Source organism: Trachypithecus francoisi, unplaced genomic scaffold (assembly GCF_009764315.1).
Source record: "Trachypithecus francoisi isolate TF-2019V2 unplaced genomic scaffold, Tfra_2.0 Lachesis_group2, whole genome shotgun sequence".
NCBI lineage: Eukaryota > Metazoa > Chordata > Mammalia > Primates > Cercopithecidae > Trachypithecus > Trachypithecus francoisi.
This window is the reverse complement of record NW_022681465.1, coordinates 39,325,399-39,349,500: the sequence shown is the minus strand read 5'-3', so window position 1 is coordinate 39,349,500 and position 24,102 is coordinate 39,325,399. Positions and strand designations below refer to the sequence as shown.

Here is a 24,102-nt window from a genome sequence, read left to right as displayed (position 1 = left end):
CTGTCCTGAGGTCTCTGTTCCTCAAACAGTGACCATCACCATCTCCTTCATTCACATCCCAAGTTTAGGGTTCAGAACCTATAGTGTGGTTGGTGTACGGCTTTTCATTTATTTTTTAAATTTATATAATTATTTTCTCCGACTCCGTCATTCATTCTTTATTAGTTGACCTTCTTCTATATGAAAGAGTGGCTTAACTCCTCTATTTATTTATTCATTCATTTATTTACATCAGTATAGACTCATGAATTTATATTGTATTCAGTGGCTTCAAATCTATTCTTATTAATTTTGAAGTTTGTAATATAATATAAAGTAATCCGGTAGAATTCTCACTGTTAAACTACTCTTTAAAGAAATCCATTACACAGTTTTAACTGCATTTGCAAATCCCTGGTTGTAGTCATTATTAATCCACTTTATAGTTTCAAAAGAGGTCTTCGGGGGAGCGTATTTGCGAAGAGCACCCACCGTCGTTCCCTTATTCTGGTAGTCACAGGGTGACAGCCGAGGGAGCGGTAACCTGTCATCAGCCGGCGGTGCGCAGCCCACACAGCACGTGGTCCACATCACAGGCTGCGTTATTGAGTGAGCCAGTCTCCAGATGCCAGGCGCATGACGAGTCCACGGAACGGGACCTCCCTCCCCACGCATCCCGGGCTCCTGGGGCGGGGCCGCCGGGCAGGGGGGCGGGGAGCATCCTGGGTCGCATTCCCGGGACCGCCCCGCCCCGCCCCGTCGCACTCAGAGAGCTGGGCTGTGGCTCCAAGCGGAAACCGTGGGAGCCGTGTCCAGCCAGGAATGCAGACCTCCTGAAAACCAAGCCGAGGTTTCCAGGGTCTTGAGTCCACGCAGAGTGAGTACTGTCTTCCGCCGCTTTGCTCCAGGCCGCGCGTGCTCCTGGGTCGAGCGGTTTGTGTCCCCCAGCGTCCGGGCCTGCGTGTCCGGGGCCTGGACCCTGCCGCGGACTCCCCAGGCTCTGGACGTGCGCTCTTCCTACTATCGCGACCCAGGCAATACTGTGCGTTCTGAGTTTAACTGTGTTTCTTGGCGACTCCTCCTCCCTGTCGGTAACACCGTTACTGCCCCTTCCTCCGGGAATGTATCTGGTGACCGGACGCGTAGGGTTACAAAACGGGATTTGTGTGGCCTGGGACAAGTGCCGAAAGAAGGAAAGCAGTAGCTGTGTCAGTTTGGTTTGGCACCTTTATCTGTAGGATTGGAGCTAGCCCTCCTCCTCCCCAACCCTGCCGCCACCCTGTGATGACCTCCGTTTTAGAGCGTGAGCTCACTCTGACCTTTCTGTGTACCTGATATATGCTGGGTGTGGCGTGGCAAGTGTTGTAACCTGTTTCGTTCCATTTCCTTTACACAACCTGAGACTGTTGTAGAATAACATCACTGAGGGTTACTTTGTGTCTATCTTTTAAGAATACGAAGTGTTTTCACAGAGATTTAACTATCTCTTCTGTATGGTTAGGGACCCGGCATTCTCCACTTATACACAGACAGGGGGCAAGTTCTTCATTCCCATTGTACAGCTTCAGAAAATGAGGCAGAGAGATTAGGCAGCTTTCCTAAGGATCGGGACTTTGGGGCCTCTTTAACTGCTTAATCAGCAGCTCTGGAAAGTTCCTGCTGTTTCACATGTTTTTCAGGGGAAAAACCTCTGCATTGCAGGGAAGCTCAACAAGGAGTGGCATCTGCTGTTCAAAAGGGGAAAGTCTATTTCCTAATCAGTAATAGAACTTATATTAATATAGATTGCTTCTTTCTGATGAATGAATTCGACTTTTGCGCACTGGTTTTTCAGTATCTAAAAGGAATATTGAGTTGCTGGGAATATGGTGGGGAGGGTGTGCTGCTTGGGTTCTAGGAGGCAGTATAGGATTAAAATGAAGTAGTGAAATTTAGCAAAATCTTGCTGAACAAGGAAAGGCCACATCTGTAGACTGATGGAGAAGGAATAAGCCACCTATAGCAATGGGGCTGACTAGGGATCCCGTGTGTGTGTAGCAAGGACTCCTGGTGTCTATTACGAATCAGCATGCCTTGTAGACTGTGAAACAGTGTTTATGAAGCAGCACATTCAAGTATACATATTGGCTGTGGTTCAGTTCAGATGCTTTGAAAGAAGAGTCCCAATGCATGAGAATAGTTGATTATATAGAATTAGTGGGGAGTTTTGGTTCCTTGATTATTTTCTGGTAGAATTGACTGAGTATAACATCTCTCCTGCAATGAAAACATAAAAGATAGTACGTAAACTAACAGTTTGAAAGAGTGAAACTAAAAAGAAAAAGAAAACATTTTCTTTTCATTTGAATAACTTCTTAAAATCAGCTGAGTATTTATGTTTCTATTCATTGTTTATAATCACAGTTGACTTTAAGTGATCACTGCCTCTTAGGTGGAAACGTATTACTTTTTCTCAAAATATGAACTATCTTAATCAGTCCTATTCAAATAAAAACTCCATAACCCAACCCATGTTCTCCTGTGTTCATATGTATCTTTGTATCTCCTCTTTCATTATACTTTGTAATTCCCTCAATTTGGAGATCATACGAATCTGAGATATCTGTTTTAGTACAGGTGTGTCTAACCTCATAAGAACATACTGCATAGTGTTTCTGATACATTGAATTAGCAATCTGCATACTAGAAAATTACAAGAGGTTTTCACAAACATTGCATTTTATTTTTTCTCTGTGGACGCTCTTGACTTAAAAATATCATCTTAATGTTTCTCAAAAGGCATACTGTTGGCATTTTGGGTGACAATTCTGAATTAGATAGAGCTTTTTGCTCCCAGTGAATGTCAGAGTGTAACCGAAAGCACTTTCATGCATTTAAATGAACTTTGGTTGGGTACTACCTCTAATTTTTTTTAATTGGATAAAAGATATTAAAAATGGCTAGGCATGGTGGCTAATGCCTGTAATCCCAGCACTTTGGAAGGCTGAGGAGGGAGGATCACTTGAGGCCAGGAGTTTGAGACCAGCCTGAGCAACATAGCAAGACCCTGTCTCTACAAAAAATTTAAAAATTAGACAGGCATGGTGGCATGCACCTATGTGGCCCCAGCTACTTGGAAGGCTAAGGTGGGAGGATCAATTGAGCCTGGGAGGTTGAAATTATAGTGAGCTGTGATTGTGCTGCTGCACTCCAGCCTGAAACAGCGATGAGACCCTGTGTCAAAAAAAAAAGAAAAGAAAGAAAGAAAAGAATTGAGCCATACCATTTTGATGGAAAACCATAAAAATAATTACCCAGCCACATGATTTCCAATTTTTAAGGCCACTTTACATCTCCTAAGACTTGATGGCTTCTGAGTAAATCTGTTTATTTGAACATTGCAATGTGGGCAGAAACTGTGTAATCATACCATTAGCAAGGTGATATTGTTGGACCCATGTGCTATAGTACTCTATTGTCTCCCCTAAGCAATACTAATAGATTATTAAAAGGTGACTGTAATAGGTTCTAGTAAAAGAATAGATTCGTATAATCTGTATTAGAAAAGAGTATTAATAGCTCTATTATTAATATTTGTATTAATAGTTCTAATAATAGTTCTAATGTGGCTATAACACATTAATAGTAACAGCTACGTTTACTGAAAACACTATATTCTAAGCACATATGGAGCCCTTATGTGCTGTGATGATAATGTAACTATGAGGTAGATGCTCCTATTATGCTCATTTTACAGATTAAGAAAATAAGAACTACCACACTATATTGTTTTTCAGGACATATTGAACAGCTTGCCATGTACACTTTTCAAAGAATGAGCTTCAGTGCATGAAAAGTTATCACACTAAATTCTCATTTTGCTACAGTGATTTCATCTCTCAGAATGCAAACTTTTACTATTCCACAAGTCCCTTAAAGACAGACTCCCCATAGCATCTACTTCGTGTCTTCCACGTAGTAATTGCTCAATATTTATTGGATTGAAAAAAAGATTAGTTTTATCTTAATATGAAGAGAGCCCTAAGATGCTGTTATGTTAATATAGATTATTCCTGGTTAGGTAGAAATGATAAAATAATATTCATTTGTATTCTCTAGGATTTACAAGTAGAGTTTTTGAAGCTTAATATCTATTTGTGCTTTGGCTAAAGATTATAGAGTGGATAATCAAAAAAAATATGAGCAAGGAACCCTTTTTTCTTTCTTTCTTTCTTTTTTCTTTTTTCTTTTTTTTTCTGGAGTTTCTGCAATCAGCCGTACGTGATGCTAGGCATACAGAGGTATGGCCCACATAACAAATATAAAGGGCAATGTGAAAAGTGTTAAATGGCACTGCTATCACGATGCTGTAAAAGCGGAGTGAAAGGTTAAAGGAAGAGGGTTGAGGTTAAGCTTGGGAGTCTGTTTTTCTGGGAATATACAGTAGAAATATGATTTCCTTAAAGGAAACCTGCAACCAGGAGGCAAGGCTAAAGCAGAAAATGCCAACAGCTGCAGATCCTAGTGACTGAGATGTTATTCTGGTGGGGCACAGTCAGTTAAGGCAGGACTGCTCATAAATGTGAAATACTTCCAGCTCCCAGTCAGTCTCTTCTTCCCGTGCTTTCCCCTGAGACACTCCCGTTTCTGTTGCACACCTTTGCATGTGCTTTTTTGTGGGATTGAGAGCTCTAGTTAATTCTAGGACATTCTGATGAGATGTTTTTGCTACTCTTCCCTTGTAAACAGACTGGATTTCCATCAGGTGTCAGTAACACCTGCGATTTTCATTTTGTCCTGGGGCTCTACACAGTTTAACTGGAGCTGCCACAACTGATTGGGTGTGCGTTGTCAGTCCTCCAGGCAAGCTCTGAGGGTTATGCGTTTCTGCTGCTCACATTTCTGTTTCTTTCTTCACCACTCACCCCGAGGTGCAAAAGTACAAAGACAGGTTCATCAACAATCAGAATAACCTGCCCCTGAATTCTTTCTAATGACTCATTTTTCTCAATCTAGTTTCTAATTTCCTATTTGGCAGCTGCAGCCTGGTAAATACATCTCCTTAGCTAGAGAAGGAAAACTTCACACACAGTTTACTCACCTTTTGTCATTTTCCCTGGTTCCTCTCACAGGAATGGTTAGCACACCTTGGTTTCAAAGTTGTTATTTGGTCTGTTTTGTTGCCATTCGTTTTCCTACAGATGCTTTTACAACACTCTGTTTTTTTAAAAAAAACTACCATTTAACTTTATTTGGGGAAGATATTTTATATGTTAGAAAAAAGGATTTTGGGTCTGCTTTTATTGAGTGTGTTAACTTTGGTTAACTTTTTTTTTTTTTTTTTTTTTGGAGACAGAGTCTCGCTGTGTCACCTGGGCTGGAGTGCAGTGGCACAATCTCGGCTCACTGCAGCCTCCACCTCCTGAGTTCAAGCAATTCTCCTGCCTGAGCTTCCTGAATAGCCAGGACTACAGGCATGCACCACCACTTCTGGCTAAATTTTGTATTTTTAGTAGAGACGAGGTTTCACCATGTTGGTCAAGATGGTCTCGATCTCTTGACCTCATGATCCCATCAACCTTCACAGGGAAGGTCTTTCATGAACTAAACCAACTGATGTTCATGGTCCACGTTTGGAGCCTGAGCAAGGTCATAGACCACTCACATTTCACTCAAAGTTGCCATAACAGATTAAAGTGCTGAGTATGCAAGCATACTCCCTGAACTCTATAATGGACTGAGGTTCCCCACACAAGTGACTTAAGGGTCAAAGACCTAGGCCACACCTCAGGGCCTCCAGAGTTGCCTAGGATAGAGTTGTTGGGGAAAGTGTGAGCTGTGAGTGCTGTTCCCACGAAGAAATCAGGAGCTCAGCCTCCTGTACATACTGTTTCTTTATTAACTACACTAACAGAGTGGCCAGGGAAGGTAGCAGGGAATAGAATCACTTACACATTTTTCAGTTACGTATACTTTTTCCTTATTGTGAATGTAGGAAATTGTGTTTGTATCCAGTAGGGAAAATGAAACCCTTTTACAGGACTCCATTACTATGGCTAATAATTATCAGAGTCCCTGAATGTGAGTATTCTCATGCTAACAATATGTTTAAAACAGTGCCTCATGCTTGTAGACATGCATCATTTTATAGTATTTTATTCTAAAAGATATGTCAGGTTTAGAGAGCTGAGTCTGCATCAGGGAACTGAAACAGTAACTAGCATTTTTGTTTCTCAGGATTCTTATCTTTCATGTGTCCCATCTCTGTATTTTTCTGTGCTGTATTCTGAGTAAAGGCCTCAGATCTATCTTCTAGTCACTTAAGTCTGTATGCAGTTACGTATAGTTTGTATTTTCGCCTATTTTTGATTTGGGTTTTTTATTTTTTCTTTTGTGTCTTTTATTTTTTAAATTTATTAAAAGTCTCCTTCCCACTTTTCTATTGTTTTAGTTATTTTTTTCTTTGAGACAGGATCTTGGCCTGTCACTCAGGCTGGAGTGCAGTGGCATGATCACAGCTCACTGAAGCCTTGATCTCCTGGGATCAGGTGATCCTCCTACCTCTCAGCCTCCCAAGTAGCTAGGATCACAGGTGAGAGCCACCATGCCTGGCTCATTTTTGTATTTTTGGTGGAGACCGGGTTTCATCATGTTTCCCAGGCTGGTCTTGAATTCCTGGGCTCAACTGATTCACCTGCCTTGGCCTCCTTCTTCACCTCTGTTTCTTTCTTCACTACTCAACCCAAGGTGCAAAAGAGGATAGACAAATTACAGGTGTGAGCCACTGCACCCAGCCTGTCTTTAATTCTTGAAGTAAAATTTCTCCCATATTTGTAACACTGACTCTCCCACATGCTATTTTACTTCCTGATTAGGTTTTAAAAATGTGGCTTGAAATTCATCTTCAATGAAGATTGTTTTCCATGAGGGTCCTTTTCCCCTATGTTGTAGATCTGCCTCTACCAAGTGGTTTTTAGTATGTCGCTGCCTGTGGTCATTCAGATTGCAACGGCATTAATATCGTGGCTTGGTGCTTCCACTCTACAGGAATAAATTTGGTCCTCGAGTGCCCAGTGTCACAAGTTTGGAATTTATTTTTCTCATGCGTTGTGCATTTTTACACTCATGGCTCCAGCCAGAAAGAAAGCTTTCTTGCTATTGTTCTGGACAGGTGGGCAGTTGTCAAGGCTTATGTTTGTGGATGATCAGTTCTGAGTAGCTCCTGGCTTTAAACTAGTAACTCAGCACAGGGCCTGTAGCCAGGATTCCTTTCTCATTTAGAGAATTCAGTTCCTACTTCCCAGCTGTTATATCTGTTTCTGATATCCCCGTGAGTCATTCTCTCTCAGCCTTGCTCACCAGAGGACTTAAGAGTTCACTCCCCTTTAGGTTACTTGGGAATTTCTCTTCTTTAAAGCTTACCTATGTATTGTATTTTTTATGTTAAATTTTATTCAGTATTTTCATGCCTGGAACAAAAGGGGGTTCTTTTATTAGAACACAGACTAATTTTGTTAGACCTGAACTACGTGTTTAAAATGTTTGAAAGCCTTTAAGTTGGGGAATACATGTACTAGCTTGTCACATGCTTATCTTATCGTCATACTGGCCTTATGATATTCATACTGGCCTGATCTTCATAATGGTCTGATGATATTCACATCACCCTATACATGTTTTCATTTGCTTTTTAGACTCCTGATCTACAGAAATAGACATATATTATTTTCTGAAAATTTAATTACTTGACCATTTGAAAATGGCATCCTGTTTTTAAAAATACCCTGACAGCCAAGCTGTATACTGGGTGTATAATGTGTACAACATTAGGGGTTCCCCTAATATTAGTTCCAGAATATCTGCCTATAAAATGATAGCAATATTGGGATTGATAATGTCTACAACATACTACTATTTCCTTGTGGTGCAAGAAAGGACGTGGGCTACAGAGAAACAGAAAGTCACAAGTATCAGTGTTCCTGGGGTTTAGGGACATAAGACTAAAGAGGACAAGTATTCTTGAGGTACTTCAGGACAAGCAGGTATGCCTTTGTCCCAGTCTTTTTAGGGAACATTTAGGTTCTTCAGTAACCTGGGATAGCAATATTAGCATCAAATATCTTATTTTAAGCTGGCTGGAAGGTAATTTTGAAGAGTCATTTTGCAAATTTATCCTAATATCTTATGTGATCCTTTCTTTTAACCAATGTAAGTGTGAAGAGACAGAGATTGTCACCAGGAGTAAAGCACTAATGTACAACAATAGACTGTAGAAAATGGTGGTCCTTTCACAGAGCCACTGCAAAAACTGCTGTCTGTTTGGTTTACACCTAAGGAATGAATGCCCTATGGAAGGAAGTAGAAAGGCTTCTGGGATGATTGTTCAGCAGAGCTCAGAATTTCTCATTTTTTTTTTTGAGAAGGAGTCTCACTCTGTCACCCAGCTGGAGTGCAGTGGTGTGATCTTGGCTCATTGCAACCTCTGCCTCCTGGGTTCAAGTGATTCTCCTGTCTCAGCCTCCCGAGTAACTGGGACTACAGGTGCATTTTGTATTTTTAGTAGAGATGGGGTTTCACTGTGTTAGCCAGGAAGGTCACCATCTCCTGACCTGATGATCCACCCGCCTCGGCCTCCCAGAGTGCTCGGATTACAGGTGTGAGCCACTGTGACTGGCCAGAATTTCTCGTTCTTATACCATAATCATATCATCAATAACCATATATGCTTTAGATAAGCTCTTAATCTGTCAGGGTTGTTACAAGTATGTGCTCTTGCTATTAAGATTCCTCTTTATTTGACTGGAACGTGGACCTAAACCAACCATGCATTTGAGTCCAAAGAAAATGCCACAGTGTAAAATAATATTGCAGGTTCTTTTCTTTGAGGAAGATAAGCAAGATTAATATGATATGTGTAACTTCTCAAACTAGTGCTCAGGCTGGGCATGGTGGCTCACACCTGTAAATCCAAGCACTATGGGAGGCTGAGGCAGGTGGATCACCTGAGGTCAGGAGTTTGAGACCAGCCTGACCAATATGATAAAACCCCATCTCTACTAAAAATATAAAAATTAGCTGGGTGTGGTGGGGTGCACCTGTAGTCCCAGCTACTCGGGAGGCTGAGACAGGAGAATTGTGTGAACCCAGGTGGTGGAGGTTGCAGTGAGCCGAGATCATGCCACTGCACTCCAGCTGGATAACAGAGCAAGATTCTCTGCAAAAAAAAAAAAAACAAAAAACAAACAAACAAACAAAAAACACACACACACAGTGGTCAGCACAGAATTCAGAATTACTCTGTCATTCTGAGTCCAAGCAAAGATTCTTTTGAAGCTGTTGGCATTCATAAAATAATACAAATCACTGCTGCCTGTTGATGTACCATGTGCCAGGCACCAAACCATGCACCTATACACATACCTTCATTTAATCCTCACTGCTATCTTACGAAGTTGGTATCATTTTTTTATGTCCGTTAAATGAATCTAAAAATGTCACATTTGGAAGGATTAAGCAGCCTGCCTGTAGATGTGCAACCAGAATTAGGTCTCAGGTCTGTGGGACTTCAGAGCCTGTGCTCTTAACCCCTGTGTTTCCCAATTGAACATCTGTCCTTAAGCACATTATTTAATACCCTTCACTAAAGAATAGCATATAATATTAGAATTGCAGAACTAAAGGATTCTCAAGGCCAACAGATTTTACAAATAAAGGAGTGCATGAAAGGTTAAGAGCTCCAAGTCACATGGCTAGTCAAGTACAGTCTTCCTCATGGCTCCTATAGTGCCTGTTAACAGAAATTGCTTGATTCACAGGCTTATGTAAATCCTCACCTGTCAAACCTTCTCTAGGGGAGGGACAAGAAGCAGAAAGTAGGCTGCATTTTCTGGACCTGACTCCCCTGTTTTGCTTTATCTTGGGCAGCCGGAGATTAGACATAGATGGAATTATTTCATGCATCAAGAGAAGCAACTGGAATCCCTAGAGACAAGAATACAACTTCAGGAAAAAAAATCTGCTTTTCTATTCTTTGATGACTGACCTAGGCTGTGTGGCTTGCTCTTCTCCTTACTTACAAAATTATTATCCCATAAAAAAGCACTGGAAAACTAGAGTTTAGAAAGCAATGAAAATGAAGCAGTTGCCTTGTAGAACTGGAAGCTCAACTTCATGCCTTATGTGGATTTTTTTCTAAGTTCTTGGGGTGGTCTGGTATCAGAGCTCATAATCAGACACTCAGAGAATATGGCCAGGTGTCCTTTTAGCTTGGATTTAGATCACAGATCAGCTGTGACTATTGTCGCAGTTGCTAGGGAATGTTTGTATGTTTATTTTGAGGTCTGCGCACACGTTGGGTTAGAGTGCTCTCCACTCCCTAGAACAAGTAGAGCTCTTTATTTTTAACTAAACTGTTTCCTTGTAATATGTTTTATGAATGTACAGCCTGCTCTGCCAAGCTATAGTTATCTTCAGTTTCTCCCTAATAGTCCAAATTCTCTAGTTTTTTGCATTCAACTTCATCTAACTGGTTGCATTCTAGACTGAATATCTCTGTTACTTTCCTACCCCTAAATCTTGCGCAAGCTGTTTTGCTCACCTGGAATGCCTGCCTGATCCAGCCTCTATCTACACATTTTGTAAAATCAAAATATTTTGTTTTAATATTTGAAATGAGGGCAGTCAACTTGTTACAGCAAAAAGTTCATAGGCATTGTTGTCATATCTGTGTTCAAATTCAGGCTCTGCCCCTTTTTAACTGTGTAATCTTGGATAAGTTATTTAACTTATCTCATTGATAAAATGCAGATAATGTTTACCTATCAAGATTTTATGAAGATATATTGAAATCAGATACATAAAGCACCTGTCACAGTTCCTGGTATTTGGAAGATTCTATAAGTCGCCACCTCCCTGTAGATGACACTGCAATAAGCATCCAATAAATAGTCCCTGCCTTGTCTATGAAGCCTTTCCTAACCATCTTCCAAACCGGCACCTCAGAAGTAGTCTCCCTCTTCTGACCGCCTGTAGCATTGTATTGTACCTAAGATCTTACCACAATCAAACTTGTCAAATACTATGTTCTGAGATATAAGTTGGCACTGTAACTGGATCTGCTAGCACAATGCCATATTCTCCCCAAAAGAGACAGCTAAACTTCATTCATAGATGATCCATTGTTTATCTCTAATCAGAATCACACTTTCTGTTATCATAAACACTATACCTTGTTAGGTGACTCTATTGCAGGTCTCTTTAAAAGCGCCATTATTATACTTCATAATTAAAGGGATTGTAAGAATGTATGTCATGGTGTGACAGCATGGTAAGCAACAGACATCTGAATATTCATTTCCTGAAGTGAATAATCCATCATTACAGAAAGAAAAATGGGAGCCTGTATTTAATAGACCTATAAAAGGTGTTTAAAGAATGTCCATGTCTTCCTTAGGAAACCTCTCATGAGCAGTCTTGTTTTGTTGCAGGTGTCTTACAGGAAGCAGCTCAGGGTTTTGCGTATATGTGTTTTTTTTTTTTTTTTTTTTTTAACTTGTACAACTCCTGGTTGATGACAATAATAATGTAAATGACCTAAAGTTTAAATTGTGTTATTCTAATCAGTTTTCTGACCTGTGCTGTCAACAGAATTTCTGATGATCAAATAATAAAACTCAGACAATGTTGGTTTTGTGCCATCAAATAATACTTTTGTGTTTATTCATGCACAAATTCATACATTTATCTCAGATACTTGTTAAGCAACTACTATGTTGAGGCTCTGGGGATGGGGATGGGGATGGGTGGTAACTCAAACAGGCCTGGACCCTGCCCTCATGGAATTCACATTTGGCTGTTTTATAAATGTTGTGAGGAAAGGATTTTTTTCATCCATGATTGCCTTTATTTCAATATTTGAGATATATTATTAAATAAGAATCTGATCATGGCTTAGGACAAATTATTTGTTTTTCTCTTGTACATCTAGAAGAGCTATTTGTAAAAGTTAAAAATTAGTTATTGATTTGTCAGATTTTTTAATTTAGAAAATGTTTTGTATTGTTTTGTGGTTTGCCTAAATTGCTCTAACATTTGATATCTAATTTGACTCTCACAATAACCCTGTAGGGTGCATGGTATTCTCATGATAAGAAACTAGATGCTCAGCAGGCCTAATTGACCTCCCATGGAGTCCCGGCCACTTAGCAGCCATCCGGATGGAAACTTAAGTCTCCTGATTTATTAAGTATATTCTTGATTCCAGCTTAAAAAAAAACTTAAAGTATTAAAACTGTATTTTATTCTCGTTTAAATTAGACTTTAATTGACAGCTGGAAAAATGGAAACAAAAATGTGAATCAACGGTGATTTTTGAGCCCCTCTCTGTTACTGTATAGGCACTATGGGGAGTAGAAATGACCTCTGCCTCTTGATAAGTTTATAGCTTCGTTGATAAGACATAATGTACACTTAGAAAAGAACTCAGTAACCCTCCAACTCAGAATACATGGTTCAGTGTTAAAGTGAGAAATACCAACACAAGAGTTGAGAAGATAAGAAGAGCTAAAGCAGATGCAAATAGTGTATCTTGAGCTAAATCTTCAAGGGTAGGGAAGACAGGACTTGGGCAGGGAAGAGGCTTCTAGGCGGGGGAATGGCAAGTTGCAAGGCTCAGAAGTGGAAGGGAATGTGATGGTGATGATGATAACAATAACTGCCATTTGCCCAGCACTTATCACTTGCCAAGCAGTTATTGGTTGACATGCATTAACTTATCCTTAAAACAGTTATCAAAACAATTGAACCAGATAAGAATTGTTACTATTTCAGTTTTACATATGAGGAAACTGAGGCACAGAGAGGTTAAGCAGCTTGCTCAAGGCTGCATGTGCATTAAATATCAGCTGGATTCCACCATGGTCTTGAGACTAGAATACACTCTAACTCTTTTAACCTGTGTGTTATGCTGCCTGATGTGATGCTGGTGAAATGGTAAGGACACCTTCATGGCTAGAGGGGAGACTCGATGTGCGGCCATGATGAGAGAGGTCAAATAATGGAGAATCTAAAAACCAGGCAGAAGGCATTAGACTTTGTCTGGACTTATTGATATTTCATCAGTGTGGAAACATGGTAGACATTTATTTTAGAAAGATTAGTCAGCCATAGACAGAAAGGATTGAGAGACAAATAAGGGTACGAATGGCAACTATTAGATGGAAACTATTAGAAGGGAGTTTCTATCCAGGTATGGGTGATACGTGATTAGACCTGGAGTAGGGTAGCAGTAGAAAGGATGTACTGGTGATAAGGACTGGAACTGCACTGAATTAATGGGTGAGTCAAGGCCAGGCGATTTCCTGAGAGCAGCTTCATGGTTTTTACCCCCATTTTACAGATGAGGAAATACGGAGGCTCCAGCAGGTTAGTTAATTGTGCTAATAAGCATTGGAGCAGGGATTTGAGCCTATATCTGTCTTTCTTGGCTTCCACTCTTTAAGGTAAAATAATGCAATCTGGTTGTAAAGTTGCTGATAAGGTTTGAAGAATTGCTCTCAAAATAAGAGATACTTAAAGTCATGGGGAGAAATCAACATTCAGGGGGAGCAATAACATCAGAGAAAAGGCAGAAACTGAATATTAAAGAACACTAGAGGGAGGGAGGAGGGTAAGGATTGAAAAACTGCCTATCAGGTACTGTGCTTATCTCCTGGGTGATGAAATCATCCGTCCACCGAACCCCCATGACACGCGGTTTACCTGTTTAACAAGCTTACACATACACCCCTGAACCTGAAAGTTAAAAAAAAGAATACAGAGAAGAATGGAGCACGTGGAAGAGGCTTCCAGAAGAAAACAAGTCAGAGGCATAGGGAGGGAACCTAGGGCCCCTGAGGCCACAGCAGCCAACAAGGAGAGAACAGTTAGTGACTCAGAGTGAAACTGCCGATGAATTGTCAAGTGGAGAAGGAGGGAACATGCACGCAGCATGATGTTCTTAGTAACCCTCCACAAACAAAGACAGATTCAGGTGTGAAGGGCAAGTAGTGTTGCAGGTGGGAGGATATGGGAGTGCTGCCAGTGATGGGGTGGAGAAGGGAAGGAAGGTCTGGCATGAGGAGAAAGAATTCTGACACATCCGATGCCCCACTCTGTGCAAGTTCTGAGCCAAGCCAGCTGGGGTCAAGGGGAGAGATCACAGGGAGGCTGAATGGCTGGAGGGGAGGCAGAGAGGATTCCTGTAATCCAGTGGGAGGTGCCTGGCAGGAGGCCAGGAAGACGTGAAGGGACTCTAGTGTGTGGTAGACAAAGAAGTAAGGAGTTGAGGGAATGATTGTTCCATCAGCTACATGTAGTGGCACAATGGACAAGCCCACATTCTAGGAGTCCCCCCTCCTCCAGCTTCTACAGAAGCCCTTACCCTCCATCCTGACTCACTTGCCAGGACCTGCTGGGAAGCTCAAAACCCTCCCTACTCCCATCCAATCTCATAAGACAGTTAAGTGAGCCTCCCACCTCAGCCTCCCAAGTAGCTGGGACTACAGGTGCCTGCCACCACCCTCAGCTAATTTTTAAATATTTTGTAGAGACACAGTCTCACAATATTGCCCAGGCTGGTCTCCAACTTCTGGACTCAAGCAGTCCTCCCATCTCAGCCTCCCAAAGTGCTGGGATTACAGGTGTGAGCGATTGCACCCATCTCTACATTGCTTTTTAAATAACAGTTGTTGAATAGGTGGGTAAGTGGAGAGTGATTTCTATTAAGGAACTTTTCTCTGCTTCTTGTCACTCTGATTTGTGTCTTAATTCAAGTTTATAAATGATTACTCATATTCAGGATATTAAGATAGGTACATGGGTCATTTGGGAGAGGTAGTGTTTTGATAGCAGCACCTTATACTCTGATTTACAGTATTAATTCTTTAGAGGTATTTTGGTGTCTATGAGCACTGATGGTTGTGCTTTAAAATTGGCAGCCCATTGCTATTAGGAGGACCAGCCAAGAGGCAGGCACTGCAGTAGAGGGACCCTGGGTTAGAAGTCAGATGGCCAAGCTCCCAGGCCTGGCGTACACAGTTTGGAGGGTCCTCGTGCAGAGAGTGCTCCTTTCCAGCCTGAGCGATCCCTCCTTATCCTCCTGTCACCGCATAACTGGTCACGTTCTCAGAACTGCCTGTCTCAACTCTCCCCTGAACTAGCTATGGTTCCTTCATCTATATTCTCATGGAACCCTGTGACTTTCCTTTGTAGCAAATAATTATTGCTACAAATAATATGTGATTATTTTACTAATGAGTGATTATTTTACTAATGCCATCTTTGACTAGGCTATAGCTCTCCTAAGGGCAGGGACGTGCCTACTGGTTTTACCTCTGTGTCCCCAGCACCTGACACAGCACCTGGCACAGACTATATTCTGGGTAAACACTTGGGGAGCCAATGAACTCTGGTAAAATCTTGGACATGAGATTCCATTTTTCTCATCTGTTTAAAGCCTGTATATTAAAGCTTGTATTAAGCCTTGTCACTAAGGTGCTTTCTCTTTGAAGAGCTGTGGATTAACTCTTCACAATTTTTATTTTAAACATTATCCACATCAATGATATGAAATTCAAACAATGCAGAAGAATATACAATGAAAGTGTATTCAGTCCTTCACCAGAGATTACAAATATTGAAAGTTGCTTGTCTTTACAGAGAGAATAAAAATTGAACAAGCTGTAGCCAGAATCGAATGGGTTAATAATCGAAAGGGCATATTCCCTACTTCCAGCTCCCATGAAGCAGCTTTCATATTTCAGTTTTAAAATGGTTAGTGCCTTAGTGAGGGAAGAAAACTTTCATGCAGGAATCTGTGCTGCCAACAGGGGCCAAGGCCCTCAGCTGAATTCCCACTATACCCTGTGCCATTGTTGATTTTCAGCTATTCTGTATAGAGATTTTCTGTTCATGGGGGCCCTCTGAAAGTTTTCTCTTTTCTGGAATTTGAGGATCACTTTACCGTTTAATAAAGTAACAAGGCAGGCTGGACAATTCAGGGCAATGTGATTTTAGGAATCATTTAATACATTTGGCTGTGTGGAAAATAAGTTTATGTCTACCTAAAGATTTTCAGCTTCAGAAGCACTTTCACGTAGAGTGTTTGGTTTCTGTGTTGGTGTTGCATGGTTGAGGGGAATCGTTAAAGGAATGGAATGCAGCTAAATGGAATTTCTTGAGTTTGAATAGAAGTTTGTACAACCAAATCCAATTGTGGAAGGATAGAATTATATAAATACAGGGACATTAATCTCCATAACATTTTAAAAATATTTTCAAGGAAAAATACAGATATTCATATATTTATCCATTAATTTGATAGAGGGAAAATCTACCTTGGTACATCTTCCAGTTTTCAATACCAAAAACAATGTGAGAGAGGCCCTTCCATGCCCTGCTACAATGACTGGGGCTTGTTTATGTGTGTGTGTGTGTGTGTGGTGTGTGTGTGTGTATTTTGGTGGAAGGGGGTGTCCAGTTGGTACCTAAGGTTTCTCAGAAATAGTTATGTTTATATGATTTTTTTTTTTTTTTTTTGAGACGGAGTTTCGCTGTGTCGCCCAGGCTGGAGTGCAGTGGCGCTATCTCGGCTCACTTGCAAGCTCCGCCTCCCAGGTTCCCGCCATTCTCCCGCCTCAGCCTCCGAGTAGCTGGGACTACAGGCGCCCGCCACCTCGCCCGGCTAGTTTTTTGTATTTTTAGTAGAGACGGGGTTTCACCGTCTTAGCCAGGAGGGTCTCGATCTCCTGACCTCGTGATCCACCCGCCTCGGCCTCCCAAAGTGCTGGGATTACAGGCTTGAGCCACCGCGCCCGGCTATATGATTATTTTTGAAAAATAAGTACACTAAAGCTTTGTATTTCTATCTGTAAATTATTATAGTTTAACTACAAGCATCAACATGTTCTACATTAACTGAGGTTTGTGGGGAAGGTGATTTTATTAATGGGCCATAGGCTATAGTGGTTTTCATACAATCACCTTCAATGGTAGTGTATTGGGGGTGGAGGAAGGTGAGGGAGAAGCAGGGATGGGGTCATGCTGCCCTGTGACTCAGCCTCTGAAGTGGCTTTGGGCCAGGCATTAGAGACAGAGTAAGGTTCATCTTATAGGCTTCCCTGGGTGTTGTTGGCAGTGTAGCAGCTGTTTACTGACAGTCAGTTACTTAAGAAGGCAGCTCATGCCAGATGGAATCCCTGGGTTCTAAAACCTAACGGACTTAAATGTTAAGGAGGTTTAAATGAGTCTGGGTAGGAGTTTGCAAAGATGATAATGATCTGTTTAATATTAGCCAGTATAATACAAGTTAAGTACTAGAATAGTACTCCAAGCCATACAAGTATCCACACGCACATCCCAGTACTTAGATGACTGGATCACAGAGGCTGATTGCACCACTGTAAGCATCTCCAGGAAGGGTGTTTCTTGAATAGTTACTATTCATCACCTCTTGCCTTCTAAGGAAGAGCCTAGATGAGACAGATAACGTAGCAGAATTCCCCCTGCAACCCTGTCTCCACCTTCTCTTCCTTACGTGACACTGAAAGGACAGTTCGCATCCACCCAAGTCTATTTCCAGGAGTTTTGTCCTTCTATCTTATGTATTAGGAATAACACACTGGCAATTTAATGAGCACCTACAATTTGCCAGACGTTTTGCCACATTATCTCAAATACAACCCTGCAAATAGATGTTATTGGCCTTCATATGTAAATGGACCTGGAAAACTAAAGCTCAAGAGTCACAGAGCTTATAATTGACAGAGCTGGGGCTTGAACAAAATTTTGTTGAGTTGCAAAGTCCATGTTTTTTCTGAAAATAACATAAACAGTTATTATAATAATATTTACTGAGCAGTCATTATGTGCCAGGGAGTCATTCTTATAATAAACTTACAAGGTAGTTGTTAACTACTAAAGAAAAATTGAGGTTGGGAAACTGGAGATTATAAAATTTAAGTATCTTATCCGAGATTGTTTAGTAGATAGCAGATCCAAATTTTGAACCTATTTGATCTGGTTACAAAGGCTTTCACTACTGGACACCACCTCCTACTAGATTTTTGTGCTCTAAACTGGGTAAAACAAAGGTAAAGGGCCAAGGCCGTATGGTTAAGAGGCGCTTGAAGGACCATGTAGATTGTAGGTTAAATAGAATCAAACTTTCTATTTCTTTCTTTCCTTTCTAGGTGTCAGCTTCCTCTGGTGCCACCAGCAAGTCTTCCAGTATGAATCCCACAGAAACCAAGGTATGAAGAATGCTAATTGAGTGAGTGCTAATTTAAGTTGATTGTGCTGCAAAGCAAAACAAATGTAGACTAATTGTTGACGATAAGTTATATATATAACTTATTTTTATATAAGAAGTTTTAATTATGGAAGTAAACATTTTCTTCCTAATTTATGGGGGTCTTTGAACACTCAGCCTTCCTTCCAATATTTACCTTACACATCATCTACATGGTTTTAGATTATCTAGAAAAGTGGAGTCACCTAGAGTTGTTTTGTTTTGTTTTGCTTTGTTTTGAGACAGGATCTTGCTCTGTCACCCAGGCTGGAGTATAGTGATGTGATTACACTCACTGCAGCCTCAACCTCCTGGACTCAAGCGGTGCTCCCATCTCGGCCTCTTGAGTAGCTGGGACTACAGAGGCACACCACCATGCCCAGCTAATTGTTGTTTTGTTTTGATTTTGTAGAGACAGGGTCTCACTGTGTTGCCCAAGCTGGTTTCAAATTCCTGGGCTGAAGCAGTCCTTCCACCTGGGCCTCCCAAAGTGCTGGGATTATAGGAATGTGCCACCATGCCCGTGGCCAGTTTTGTTTTTGTTTTTGATCCTATATTGATTGAGTTTTTTAGTTGAAAATATTTCTCTAAGGACATTTTTCTACATTGAAATGAGAATATAAATTATTAATTTCTTGCTAAAATGGTCTTACTGTTCTGGTCATTTAAAAATAAATATAAAAATGAAAGATTATCATAAATGAACATAAAAACATACTGGTTATTTCAGATGCTTTCTCAAGTTTTGGGTTTTTTTTCCTGAAATTTGAGTCTTGTGGGGTACCATTTTATTGACAAACCTTTCTTGAGCTCTATTTGGGATTTATTCTTAAAATTATTTTTTTGAATTTCAGAATTAAAAATAAAATAATTTCCTCTAGTGGGATTGTCCACTTTGTTCCGAAGAGCTGGCTGCAGCTGCCTTTTAAACCCTCTCCCTAAAGTTACTCTATCTCAAGCTCTGTCTCTTGAGAATATTTCAGGGGAGGGAATTAAAAAGGGAACATTTTCAAAATTCTCGCCACTAATGTTTGTGTGCCAATATTCTTTTTTTTTTTTTCTTGAGACAGAGTCTCACTCTGTCACTGAGGCTGGAGTATAATGGGGCGATCTCGGCTCACTGCAAGCTCCGCCTCCCAGGTTCACGCCATTCTCCTGCCTCAGCCTCCCGATTAGCTGGGACTACAGGTGCCCGCCACCACACTCAGCTAATTTTTTGTATTTTTAGTAGAGACGGGGTTTCACCATGTTAGCCAGGATGGTCTCGATCTCCTGACCTTGTGATCCACCCACCTCGGCCTCCCAAAGTGCTGGGATTACAGGCGTGAGCCACTGCACCCAGCTGCCAGTATTTTTTAATACCTTTAAGAGCTACCCCAACTCCATTATTATTAAATTGCCCTTGTTTAAAATTACCAACCTACTTTTGTTTTCTATCTTTCATATTACTGTGCTATCCCTGTAGTTTCCTATCCCAGGTGATGTGGCACTATAACTTAGTACTATCAAAGGATTATATGACTTCATCTTGAATCATCTTCAGAGAACATTACAAATATCTAGAAATACACTATCCACATCTAAGTTCTTACAAATGTCATTTAGCATTCATTTAAAATTTTAATCTAAAATTATCATTTTTTAAATTTAGTATTTAAATTTATATTGATTTATAAATTGCTTTCAAAATATACATTACATAATCTATAATTAATGTTAGCTGTCTCTATTATGTCAAGCTTAATCTAAAAAAATTAAAAATCTTTTATTTTTTTTTCTCTTGAGGCAGGGTCTCGCTCTGTCTTCCAGGCTGGAGTGTAGTGGCATGACCACAGCTTGCTGCAACCTTAACCTCGTGGGTGCAAGTGATCCTCCCACCTCAGTCTCCTGAGTAGCTGGAACTATAGGGGCACACCACCATGCCTGGTTATTATTTTTGTTTTTCTGTAGAGACATGATCTTGCTATGTTACCCAGGCTGGTCTCAAACTCCTGGGCTCAAGCAGTCCTCCCATCTCAGCCTCCCAAAGTGCTGGTATTACAGGCATGAGCCACTGTATGCAGCCTAAAATTAAAAAGTCCTAATTTTAAAAAATATTCCAGAAGCATCTACAAAATAAAAGTTCTCATTAAGGCCAGGCTCAGTGGCTCACACCTATAATCCCAGCATTTTGAGAGGTCAAGGCAGGAGGATGGCTTGAGCCCAGGAGTTGGGGACCAGCCTGGCCAACATAGCAAGATCCCGTGTCTACAAAAAATTAGCCAGGTGTGGTGGTGTACTCCTGTAGTCTCAGCTACTCAGGAAGCTGAAGCAGGAGGATGGCTTGAGCCCAGGAGATCAAGGCTGCAGCAAGCTGTGATTGCACCACTGCACTCCAGCCCAGATGACAGAGCAAGACCCTGTCTCAAAAATAAATAAATAATCTCATTGAATTTAGAGATCATGAAAACCGTAGAAAAGAGATAGGAAGGAGAGCCAGAAATATAGGATTTCCTTTTTATTCTTTGGATTCTTTTTCATCTTGTTGCCTGATTCTAATCCCCTGTGCCTCAGCTCAAGGACCAATGTTTATTTCAAGCGTGGCCTGTTACCTAGAACAAATGTCAGCAAACTCTTCACCCTTCTCTAAGCACTAATCATGAGGATTCTTGGCAGTCCTGTGAAACTGGAGGAAAGTAGGAGAGAGAAGAGAGGGAGAAACAAAAATAAGATGCACGTGATGAAGTGTCCCCAGTGGCTGAGTAGGGACCATTTTTGGCCTCAAGTGTCTTTCCCTGGAACTTGGTTCCACATCAGCTGTGATACTGGACAATCCCTTTTTGCTTTGGTTTCCTTATCGGTACAGTTTGGAGGAAGGTGATAATAGTAGCTGCCTCACAAGACTGTGTAAGGAAACATAGTGTATATTGGACAACTCCTGTCCTAAGCAAGTGTCCAGATTGGATTGTCTGTTGGCCAATACTGGGGAAAGAGTGCAGTGCAGTAACTAGAACACACACAACCTCAGGTCCACCATGGATGTCTTTAGGGAGTTATTTAACTGCTCTAAACTCAGTTTCTCATCTGTGAAATGGGTATAATAATACTTATCTCATAGGATTATTATGAAGATAAAGTGAGTTGACACATGAGAGGTGATTGATACACATTAGTTATTATGGTCATCATTATTATATTCAGCACAACCACTACAAAAATAAATTTAGCAGTTACTGATTTAAATATACATTGCGTTATAAGCTGCTTGTGTCTGTGAACATACATTCTTAATTGTAGTGTAGAGTTCTCCCATGCAAAATCTTAATTGCCAAATTGCAAGATATTAATGGATTCAAACCACTATACTACCAGCTGGCTTATTTTCTTTGTTGATCATTTAATAAATTATATTTGCATAAACTGAAAGGATAGTACCATAAATAGAAACTCATTAATGAGAATGTAGTGTGAAAGGATCCAAAATTTAAAATTTCTTTAAAAATATTTCAATCATAAGCTTTGTTTCCTTCCCAAAATAGTGTGTTGTCATAGCAAGGGGCCATTATTTGAGGAAAGTGTGTGTCTTCATTACTGAAGTAGAAGACATGATAAATTAAGAGGACATTTGACTTTAGCCTCTTCAAATTAAAAAAAAGTAAATAAAAACCACTAGTTTGTGCTGATACCACCAAGCAGGTAAAAAGGAAAGAAACGGCAGGAAGCATTGGACCCTAGTTTGTAATCTCTGACTGAAAAGTTCATGAAATGTTTAATCAAGTTTTATTCATGATTTTATATCTTGCCTATATTGAGAATGCATGCATGTACTTGTTTTTACACAAGTAATGTTTAGTTGGATAAAACTGTAAAATATCATACCAAAGATGCTAAATTACAACCAGTTATTTAGAAGCATTTTTGAACTTTAAATTAATCCCTACATACCGGACTATGATGATGTGCCCAATAAAAATCCATGCACTAAATATTTACAATTTTGGGGGGATTATGTTGACAGAATTTCATAAAACTTTCAGTAACATGTGACTATTTGATCATAACTAAACATTGGATACATAGGAAAAAATACTATTCATGTAGTCTCTACACAGGGAAAGGAAAGGAATGAGAAATTAATTTTATTAATGGAAACCTTCGCTAAAAAAACCTTCACTGAAAAAATGTAAACACAAACTGAAACATTTGCGTTGGACCTTAGAATGTAAATATGCCTACAACTTCTTGGAGTCATACATATATGCATCGAGTAGATGCAATAGATGAATAGAATGAATCTTGATACAATCATTTTAACCATTTTTGTACATGTTACTTATTTGACTGACAGATAAAATAAAATTATACCTGGGGCTGTGCTCTTATAATTAGGCCATTCCAGTCAGCCAACAGATGGAAGGACCACATCTTCCTAACAAGAAAAAACACAAAAAACAGGTGATGTTGTTCATTGTACTAGGGCATCTCTGTTTACTAATGGTTACATCACCCGCTCAGCATGTGCTAATAGCTGCAATTCACAGTCTTCTGTTAACACTGAGATCCCATCATGGACTTTCTGTAGGCTTAGCTGCCCATCAGCCACATTCTGGCACTAAAAATAATTTTCACTGCTTTCTGTGCCCTCAATTCTGTCACCAACCCATTGTTTTACACTGTCAGCCAAAACCTGTGATAAGTATTTCACTGATAAAAACACCTTGTTAGTGGCATGGAAACACAGTGCCCTTGGCTTTGTGATGAGGGTTTTTATTTTCTGTTCCACGTGTATTTGTTACAGTGTAAATAGTGATAAATCTTTACGTATCTTTGATATTCCTAGCAAGAAGATATAAATTGCTCCCTGAATAGTAAGAGCAGAATATTAACTAGTATACATAATTGTTTATCTAAAGAGTTGCAATTTCAAGCAAAGTGTGACAAACTTAACTGATAATGTTTATAATTACATTAAAAATCATCTCTTTTGAGTTTCCTCAGTTGAAGAAAATCTATGATAATCTTTGTGAACTATGTCCATCTTTCTTTTCTTTCTTCCGTTTTTTTTCTTTTTCTGAATTTAGGCTGTAAAAACAGAACCTGAGAAGAAGTCACAATCAACCAAGGTAAACAGTTTAAGTCTGCTAGTGAGATATTTGGATTCTTTTTAATAATAATGAATAATCAACTTCCTACATTGGCACTGCTGTGAATGGTAAAGGGGGTTGCTGGCTAATTTAATTAATTTTTGGGCTACCCTTTTGAATGACTATGTACATGTAGGATATATAAAATATTCATAACATTAAGTCCATATATTGTTAAAAAGAATATATAATAATTTATAGATGAAAACGCTATTTCAGAAGTATTTTGTTCAAATCTAGTTTTTTGTTATACGTATAGTGATTGTTTTAAAAAAGAAAAAAGCAAGAGGAACAAAGGAAAAAAGGCAAAGAGTAGTGAATATCCAATTCCAATTCCAGTGAGACATCAAGAATAAGGCGTCTGCTGAACTCAGCACCTAGATGCCTTACAGATGAGAATCTTTCCTAGGAGGCTGGCTGGGTTTATCGTGACAATCTTATCTCAGTTGGTGGAACTAGTTAACAGTTACACAGGAGGCTAGCTTCTGTTGCTTTCTTGACCCATGACTGTCCAGAATGAATGCCATTCGGCCTCTGTGTAGAGGTGAACACCAGGGTGTGTACGGCAACACAAATGTTTCTCTTCAATGAGGTGCTGCGTTTTATTTTGTCAAGCACTTAAAGCAAGTACTAAGATAAGACCACAAGATTTCCTGTGGAAAAGCATAGATATTTGAGCCCAGGTACTTCAAGCAC

At 40.1% G+C, this 24,102-nt stretch overlaps 1 protein-coding gene across 12 annotated transcripts in view; it reads left to right on the top strand.

Moving 5' to 3' along the window:
* CAST (calpastatin) overlaps positions 1-24,102 on the top strand; it is a 114,201-nt gene that overhangs the window by 44,051 nt on the left and 46,048 nt on the right. For 7 of the 12 annotated variants that reach the window (XM_033179056.1, XM_033179061.1, XM_033179057.1 and 4 more), the window contains 3 exons: positions 18,186-18,245; positions 22,652-22,717; positions 23,344-23,385. In XM_033179056.1, the coding sequence (XP_033034947.1) occupies positions 18,186-18,245; positions 22,652-22,717; positions 23,344-23,385 (168 nt within the window). Of the gene's footprint in view, positions 1-706; positions 857-18,185; positions 18,246-22,651; positions 22,718-23,343; positions 23,386-24,102 lie in introns of those variants that run through there. The other 5 variants (XM_033179060.1, XM_033179059.1, XM_033179062.1 and 2 more) reach the window with 3 other exon arrangements.